This window comes from Sinocyclocheilus grahami, unplaced genomic scaffold (assembly GCF_001515645.1).
Source record: "Sinocyclocheilus grahami isolate Dianchi unplaced genomic scaffold, SAMN03320097.WGS_v1.1 scaffold1526.1, whole genome shotgun sequence".
Taxonomy (NCBI): domain Eukaryota; kingdom Metazoa; phylum Chordata; class Actinopteri; order Cypriniformes; family Cyprinidae; genus Sinocyclocheilus; species Sinocyclocheilus grahami.
This window is the reverse complement of record NW_015506705.1, coordinates 22,071-31,878: the sequence shown is the minus strand read 5'-3', so window position 1 is coordinate 31,878 and position 9,808 is coordinate 22,071. Positions and strand designations below refer to the sequence as shown.

Below are 9,808 nucleotides of genomic sequence, written 5' to 3'. Positions count from 1 at the left end.
AGCATCATCTGTTACTCCTTTGGGAGGCCATCTATGCAAGTTATTATCTGGGCTGTCATTAAAATCACCCCCAAGTGTACATTATGCATTCTTGTGTTTAGTTGATAGGTTCGTGTTTCTAATTGATGAAGTAAAAGCTGATTTGTAGGTTTGCAGTTAGTATCATGAATATCTGCAGTACTACACTGCTTATGCGAGTCCTCCAGTACAGGGGCGTAGCCATCATTTCAGAAGTGAGGGGACAGAAAAGTTATATATATATATAAAACATAACAATATAACATTTCTGTAATCTATATACACTACCAGTCAACAGTTTTTGAACAGTAAGATGTTTAATGTTTTATAAAGAAGTCTCTTCTGTTCACCAAGCCTGCATTTATTTGATCCAAAGTACGGCAAAAGCAGTAATGTTGTGAAATATTTTTACTATTTAGAATAACTGCTTTCTATTTGTATACATTTTAAAATGATTGCTGTGATCAAAGCTGAATTTTCAGCATCATTACTCCAGTCTTCAGTGTCACCATTCTAATATGCTAATTTGCTGCTCAAGAAACTTGTTTTAATTATTATTATTATTATTAATGTTTTTTGAGCAGCAAATCAGAATGATTTCTGAAGGATCGTGTGACTGGAGTAATGATGCTAAAACTTTAGCTTTGAAATCACAATAAATTACATTTTTAAATATATTCAAATAAAACAGTTATTTTAAATATACTTCAAAATTGTACTGTTTTGCTGTACTTTGGATCAAATAAACTTTTTCTAAAAACATGAAAAATCTTACTGTTCAAAAACTTTTGACTGGCAGTGTATATGCAACTTTAATTGTTCTCTAATTTCTAGCTTTTAATTGACTTAGAAATCAGATAACTATAACTGGACAATAAGCAATAATAATGATTTGTTTATATACTACAAACACTTTATAATCACATAATAAGGCAGAATAGTTTCTATACTGTAATAAATGCTATGTCAGCTAGCACTGCATTGTTCATATACTTTATTTATTACCTGGAGATGACTTGACAAACACAAATAAACCATATATTGTCGCAATCGTATGTTTAATGTCTTCATGTTTCCAAACGTTTCTGTTTTTCTGTGAAAACAACTGTTTTGTCCATATTAGGGATTTCCTCGTATGGCTTTCTGCGGAGAGCGCCTCCGGCTACAAGTATGAATGAAACACACACTGCACGAGTGTTTAGCGCTCCGTGATGTTCATCTCGCCTTATTCTGGGTCCGAATAAAACATCAGATCATGCACAGACTATCCTGTCTCTTTGAATTTAAATCTATATTTATTCACACCGGCGCTTGAAAACCTCTATGCGAACACACTAGTACTGATAACAAGGAGACAATCAAAAACACATAAAAATGGCATTATACATACTTTATTATTAATGCAACACCGTGTTAAAAATCAGTTTCAAAATGCATAACAGAAGATGTGACAAGCATGATGAATCATCAACACACTGTTTTCTTAAGTGGACGCAGTGCAAGTACTACAAAGAAAGCTGAATAAATGAATAATAATAATAATAATAAGATGATTTGATGCTTCTGCCAAACATTACTGATGACCCTTTCTGCATGGATTCTTAGAAGTGCTAGACGATCTGTCCAATACTAAATAGTGCTTGTAGGTGGAAGACATTGACACACACTTTGACACTGAATGGTTTCTCTGTGGAAATCTCAAAACAGTCTATCATTGCTATTCTGTGTCCAAAGAACTCCACAAACTAGTGAGGCATAATTGTGTGCCCGTCACAGTTGTGTAAAACAGTGTTTGTGCAGGCAGATCCAATCTGAGGTGCATAAGGTTAACAGAAGTATTTAAAATTAAGTGAGAATTTTTCTTATTTCTGGCATGAAAAGCAACATAAGGCAATAAAAAGCTTCATGGCAGGGATTCTCAACTCTAGCCCTCAGAGTCCACTTCCAACAGAATTTAGCTCCAACCTCAATCAAACTCAGCTGCCTGTAACTTTCTAGTAATCGTGAAGATCTTGGTTAGCCTGTGCAGGTGTATTTTATTCGGGTCGGATCTCAACTCTGCAGTAAAGGGGACCTCAAGGGCCAGAGTTGAGAACCCATGTAGTAAAGGTCCCCAAGTTTGGCATACCTGTATAATGCTTTACTTTAAGATCACTGAAAAACTCTCAGACATCCTGAGTTCACGCCACAGCAGTCAGTTTTCTTCTGCGCACACACTAGTTCACACACATTCAGTTAGTGACACTGAGTGGTGTCTGTGAAGCCCACCATCTCCTCCAGCCTGCAACTGCTCCCACTTACTGTGTAGTCACACCTAGCCTAACTGTATGACATGAAAATGATCGAAAATGTAGTCAGTACTTTTTAAAATGGTAAGAAATAAAAATGAGAAACATTAGAAATGTATTTTAGTTTAGTATTCAGTTTAAATTACACTTAAGTTAAGTACAAACCCCCCAAAACAATACTTAATTTCAGTAACGTTAGTGAAATGAAATCAAATAACTCTTTACACTCATGCATAAAACGATCGCAAGACATTTCATGGTAACAGTTACATGACCCTAAATAACATGTGGATATAATGTTGGCTACTTCAGAAAACAGAAAATAAGCACATCTAAAACATCTCTTACTTACCGTTATGAAAATGTGGAGGATAAATGAACATAACCGGAGACATGATGATTGTGCACACCACCGATAGCTGACTCCTGTACTAAAGAAAAAGCAGCCTTTATCTCTCAGACACAAACAGAGAGCCTGTCTTTGATCGAAACTGACATGAAGAGGAATTAAAGAAATACAGTGAACAACTAAATACCGTGCCTTAGTTTACTACAACAATTCCCTTCTGTGTTAATGAAGATGAACTTACTGAAAATGCATGCTATATACACATATATTGAGAGAGAGAGGAACTGTTTTAACAGTGCAGGACATCCCAGAGGGTAACAGCTCGACTGCTTGTAAGGCTCCTCCGGGACAGCAGGCGGCGCTGCAGCGCGAGGCCGCGGCGGGACACGGGCGGAGGAGCGGAGCACGGCAGAGGCAGGGGCAGAGGCAGAGGCAGAGGCAGAGGCAGAGGCAGGGGCAGGGGCAGGGGCAGAGGCAGAGGCAGAGGCAGAGGCAGAGGCAGAGGCAGAGGCAGAGGCAGAACAGCGCGAGGCCGCGGCGGAACACGGGCGGAGGAGCAGAGCACGGCAGAGGCAGGGGCAGAGGCAGAGGGAGAGGCAGAGGCAGGGGCAGAGGCAGAGGCAGAGGCAGAAGCAGAGGCAGAGGCAGAGGCAGAGGCAGAGGCAGAGGCAGAGGCAGAGGCAGAGGCAGAGGCAGAGGCAGGCGGGCTTCAGGGCGGATGATGAGCCGCAGCGCGGGGCTGGAGGCGGCGCTGCTCGACGCGCTGGCCGACGCGGACGCCAGGTAACGAGCCGCGGCGCTGCACAGACTCAGAGCCGCTGCAAGCGCTTCAGATACAGTAGGAGGCTTCGTGCCTCGGTTCAAAACAACCCCCTCAGCACGGTTTTACAGTATGCTCTGTCCGCTGCAATACACTGTGAAGGATGCGTTATAAATATGAAAGCTTAACATATGTTAAAGGACGCGAAGCATGTCATGTCAAATGCATAAAGTAAGAAAGTTAGCTTAGTTACTATCATGTCCGTTATTGTGCCTTTTACCCCAAATACTTTTAATAGTGCTGGGCGGTATGACCAAGTATATCACGGTATTTTTCTAAATGATACCGGTTTCACGGTACAAGACGGTATTTTTTCTTCATGCATGACCAGGTGTTAACTATATTTTCTACTGATTGAGAGGAAATACTGCAGTATATTGACTCAGAATGCCCTATTTTACTGTCATGATGAGTGAATATACACACACACACACACACGCACACACACACACACGCACACACACAAGTGCGCCCACTCCCACTAGTATTTGTAAATATTAAGCCGCAAAATGATTAATATTTAAATATGAATTCTGCGTGTCTCTGTGTTAATGAATGGTTTTGTGTAGTACTCGTACTGAAACATCTGAGTAAAACTATCCTCATGTCATACACACACAGAAATGTAATGGTATTCACGGCAACCCGTCAAAATAAAAGTTCAGTTTAACTTGAGGGCATTGTGGCAGAAATATATTACTGTTGTTCAGTAGACTGTACGTAACAGACTGCTACTACTAAAAGTATTAAAACCTTATTTTTAAGGAATAAGCATTCAGTATTTCTTCAATGTTTTAATTGTAATATTAAATGACCTTTATTTTCCAAAAAATTTTATTTGTTTAATTTTCATTACTTAAAAGATAGATTAAATGAATGTTTTATGCCTTAAAACAAAATGTAAATACACAACACAGAATTTCTGAGCAAAAAAATCATACGGCTATTGTAAGAATAAATGAAACTTGTTTTATGCTTTCAAATTAGACATGCTAAAACTGAATCTGGTTACAATAAAACATAAGGTTGGACAAATAAAACATTTCATAGGGCCCTAAACGTAATATTTGTTAAACTTTTAATAATTTGATGTTAAATTGTTTAAGTTTCATGATATTAATTAATTAGACATGCTTTTTGATTAATAAAATGTAATTTAACCATTAAAAAGGAGCCCAGAAAAAAAACGGAATCTTTTCACTGACGACAACGAGACAATAACGAACTAAAACTCTTTTTGAATGACAAAAACAATGACGTAAATCTATTGACATTTTCGTCAACTAATAAAAACGAGACGATAATGTTGGGGAGGGATGATTTGGGAAGAGATTCATTCCGAAGGAATCTGCTGCGTGGTTCGGAGGTTAGATGCGTACATATGAACCGGCGGGACAGAAGCTAACATACACTTGCTGCACGTCACATAAAACATTCAAAAATGTGGGAGTAAGAGAAGAGCAGACATATGGATAAATCTGACGACGCAAGAGAGAACTGAACTCGGTCCGGTTTTCTGAGCGCAGACACTGAAGCACACACACACACAGAAAGCGCCTCTCACAGCGCGCGAGTACTCTCTCGCGTCGCATGAACGGAGAATTACACACAAAATTATGTTGTATTGTCCGTTTTGATGAGTATTCACGTAAACACAGTTGATTACGTCTTAAGTGAACGTAAGCAGTAGAGAGAGCGTGTATCAGTGCATTGCATCCATTGCAGCTGAGCGTTCAGTTTTAAAGGGACAGCAGCCTAATTTAGTTGCAATTGTCCGCGTCACTGATGTTAATCAAGCAACAACAGAAAGATCACGCACTGCTCTTGACTGAAAAACTTTAGTAGCCCTAAAGATTCATCTAAATTTATTTATAGAAATATGTCAGCTTGAAAGAATGAAGAATGTGGTAAACAAGTTGCTGTAAAGAATACATAATTAGCCTATATAACCATTGGTACTTCATTAATAAGTTCATGTTCTTGTGCTTTATGAGAAGTGGTTTTATTTAATTTTAACATAAAGGCATGTTGTGTGTCACCGCAGTTAAATCGGTGTCTATCATGATAAAACCTTAATATCAAACCTATATAATGAGTTTGGAAATTTTAGAGAAATGCTTAATAAATGCACTGTAACTAAACCCATTAGATTTTAGCCGACTAAATTTACTGCAGATTTAGTCGAACAAAATCTTATGATATTTATTAGAATTTGAAAGATAATATCGATATTGTTTGGTAAATGAGATCTCTGATTTTAGTCCTTGAAAGCCAAAAAAATAGTGCTTTGAAAAGTCCTTGAAAGTGTTTCTCTGTTTCCCTGATGTTGTATTGTTTTGGTTGGTTGGTTTTAGGACTACTGACGATCTGACTCCTTTACATATTGCTGCATCTTGGGGCTGTTTTCAGAATCTCCGATTACTCTTAAGGAACGGCGGAAACCCAAACCTCACAGATCAAGTAAAACATTCAGTGCATTACCATCTCCAGTACTGACCTGCTGTAATGATCTGTATTTAAGTCTGTGTTTTATAGCAAGTTGGAAACACTAAAAATGTAAGTGTTAACTGCTTTATTTGTAGGATGGGAATAAGCCATCTGATCTGGCAGAGCAGGAGGAGAACAGTAAATGTGCTAGTCTTCTTCAAGAGTATGAATTCCATACATCCAAAGAGGAGCAAGACATGCCCAAATTCCAGTATTGTAAGAATTGTTGTTGTTATTATTTGGGTTAATTATCAGGCCTCATGCTCTAACAGAAGTGTGCAGTTAAAGCCAAAGATAATACAGCGTTTTATCTATCATTTGTGGAAGGAGAACTTATTATACTACCATAATATTGTCTTCCTTTTTTCTAGCAATCCTCTCTGGAGAGTCCATGAGTGACAGTTCGTTCAGTCCAGAAGCTTCAATGCTTATTCCCCCTGGAGCAGAGCCATTGAGCAGCACACGCCTGTCCTCTTTTCCCAGCACTTGTAGAGTCAGTGGAAAACCTTTGAACAGAGAGAGTCAGGCCTTCTGGCTCTCAGATATGTCAGATCTCGAGTCACATGATTCTCATGTTTGGAATAAAGATGAAATGTGTAAGGAATTACCGATGCTGTCTAGTACTTGTCTCTCTGCTGTGGACAATAAGATCAGTCCAGGGGTGGTGTCGACATATCAGCATCAAGCCGCAGATAGTGACTGTGATGTTTTGCAGACTCACAATATCCCTGTTTTGTCTCAACGGGAAAACCGGAGGAGTGTCACCTTCAAGGGAAGTATTGATTATTTACCTGTTATCAGCCCAGATGATCATCGGCAGTTCTTTCTCGATCAGTCGAGTGATCTTACATCGGACCTTTCTCAATATCCAGATTTCCTAGACACTAAGCGTATGGCAACTGTGTTACAGAGTCAGGGAATAGATGTCACGTGTCCTGATGATGTATTCATTTTTTCCAAAGAAGTTGACACGATGGAAGATGAATTTGATAAGACTGTTGTGGGGCCTGTACAACTTGAGGATGAGGATGATGATGATGAATTTAAGAGCATTATTCAGCCCCACATCAGCAGTGGATCCAGCGCGTACAACAGCTGTGGCAGTGACCCGTGCCTGAGCCCCAGCACTGAAAACAGTGCAAGTCCACCTTTGACCGAACCCTGTACCCACAAATCAGATTTGACTGTAGAGCAGTGTGGCTTCAGAGTTCGAAATCAAAGTCTTACTTCTGTTGGTGATGGAAAGCTGAAAGAAGGAGTCAGGAGACATATTGAACAATCAAATTTATCTGCAACTGGCCGAGATGCTGGTAAGGTTGAGGTGACCAATACTGAAACTGATTGTATTCCAAGTCCATTTGTCACTGGGAGAACAAGGTCCAGATTGAGTCGTCATTCGGAGAGAATGAGCCAAAAATTGGCTTCCTTTCAAGCCAGCTCTTGCCTCTTTGAACAGACGCTACCCACCGCTATCCGATTGCGCCGCAACACGGTTAAGTCGCCTTATGGTACGTCAAAGCACAGTCTCGATAAGGACAAAATGGAGGATGTTGACTCCCAGTTGAGCTCTCTCAAGTTATCTGTAAGCTCAGATGGTCAAAGCCAAGCGGACACACTAATCTTATCGGACAGCATGGCTGACACGGTGTTAATTTCTGAAAGGATTGTTGAATCACAGTTGGAAACGAGTGTCAGTGAGGCTGGTAATAAGGTAACCACTCCTGAATGCTTGACTGGTATGCAAGAAGTGAAGAAAACTGCAAAAGGGATGCCACAGATCATCCCTACTGCTGTCGGAGACAAAGTGTCCAGTGTTACGTGTGGACTTGCCTCTCAAGTGTCTTTGCCATTTCAGATAGACAACTCAGAATCTGCCTCCAGCTTGATGTATGAATCCCCAAAAGCACAGAAGAATCCAGGTGCTAATCCAGGGTGCTCTGGCTGTACTCCTCGGTATAGCATGAGCCGACTGTCGGGCCGCTCGCGACAGGCACTGGCAAACCTTTCTTGCACATCTGCTGGAAAGCCCTTAACTACTGATACGGATGAGCCTGTGGAATACCTTTACACTGACACTGAAGAGGGCCATGAGCTCATTGAGACCCATGTTCCCCCAACGGCCAATACCTCCTTCAGCTCTAGCATAAGCACCAATAGCTCTGAGGACACACTGCTGTATGATTGGCGCTCCCTTCAGCTCGGGTCTACAAGTCCAGACCGCAGCACAGAAAGCTATCGTCCCAAACAGGAGAGTGATGTTGGAGTAAGTGGCCTAACTGACAAGGACCTCAGAAGCAAGTTAATTGAACTGGGAGAATATCCAGGACCCATAAACAGTCAAACCCGCCCACTGTACATACAGAAGTTGAAGAGATCCCTTCAGAATACGCCACACAGCCAGAAATCGGTCGCAGTGAGCCCCAGTGGTATGTATACCAAAACAGAAAGCATTTGTGAATTACATAAAGCCAAGGTACTCAAGAGGTGGCCATGTGGTCCATTAGCTTTTATGTGGAGACCCCCAGCATGCCTAGTTACAAACGTGTAGTTATATAACTCAAAAGTCACATGAATAAATCATTTTTAGTTTTGTGTCTCATGCAATGACTAGTTGCCATTCTCATTTACAACATGAACATTAACATTACATTATCATGAAAATTAATGTCAAACGGCTCTAATATTTTGTATCGTATTTGATGATGACGACTAATTGAAAGGTTCCTCTGTAATAAAAGAGTAGAAGATCAGTGATAGCATACAAATGTCATGCTTCCTTGTGTTTAAAGAGCAATTATTTCTTTCTCAGCTGCAGGTTACAGCCCAGAACTTGAAAATGTGCTTCACAGATTCGTACTTCCTAATTGTCAAGCAGATGAGCTCGCTCTGTGTGAGCAGTTTGATAAGCCAGATCAGAATAAGAGATGGCGTGAGGGTTTCATTAAATCCAGCTTTAACTACCTGCTGCTTGACCCACGGTACATGGTTTCTCTCACATTGTGTTGCCTTTATTTGGACAATGACTGTTTCTTTTTATTGTTTAATAACATTTATTTCCCTACTGCTGCTTTATAGGGTGACGAAGAATCTACCATATCGAAGTCAGTCCATGAATCCTAAAGAATGTTTTCAGACGTTCATCAGTGCTGTTTTCTATGTTGGAAAGGGCAAGCGTTCTAGACCTTACAGTCACCTCTATGAAGCTCTGGAATATTTCAAAGGAGATAAGACCTCCAAGGTTAGATGTGTTTTTATTTGATTATTCTTTTTGATATTAGAGGGATTTGCTTTTTTTTTTTTTAAAGATCTACCCTACTATTCCAAAGTTTGAAATTCATCCTTCTGTTCATCAGTGTTGTATTTTATTCATCAAAACAATAATATTGTGAATTATTTTTGTTATTAATGTTTGATTCTTTGAAACTTTGTTTCAAGAACCGCAATCCTTTGTAGAAGTTTATGGCAGCTCATGCAGCAAGTAGATTCCACAAGAGGCATTTTCTTTCTCTTCTGTTTGAATGTAGGCAGCTGTGTTTTCCCGTCTCTGGAATGCAAACTGCTGGCAGTGGGATATTATATAATATTCCAGTCCCGAAAAGTGTTTAGTTTTAGTGTTTCTGCCAAAAATTTGTTGTTTGAGCACTGTGCTGATCTGCTGGAGTTAAAATCTTAGAAAAATCTGAGAAAAGTACATAAACGGAGAGCAAAGCACGGAGCAGTAAGCAAGAGCGTCCAGACAGTAGCAAAGCCAGAAGCCATTAGTACATGTACATATGAGAAGCAAGAAAAGCATGAATGAATGAATACCTTTATTGTCATTTGTCCAACAGTGCAAACGAAAAAATG

General features: G+C 39.9%; 1 protein-coding gene across 1 annotated transcript; it reads left to right on the top strand.

Annotated features, from left to right (window-relative positions):
• The first annotated feature begins 5,370 nt into the window (after positions 1–5,370).
• On the top strand, positions 5,371–9,558 carry LOC107570965 (uncharacterized). Its single transcript, XM_016257248.1, has 7 exons — positions 5,371–5,382; positions 5,759–5,935; positions 6,058–6,178; positions 6,334–8,388; positions 8,772–8,940; positions 9,038–9,200; positions 9,487–9,558. Exons 1-7 carry the CDS (start codon positions 5,371–5,373, stop codon positions 9,541–9,543), a joined length of 2,754 nt encoding a protein of 917 aa, XP_016112734.1. The 3' UTR covers positions 9,544–9,558.
• The last annotated feature ends 250 nt before the right edge of the window (positions 9,559–9,808 follow it).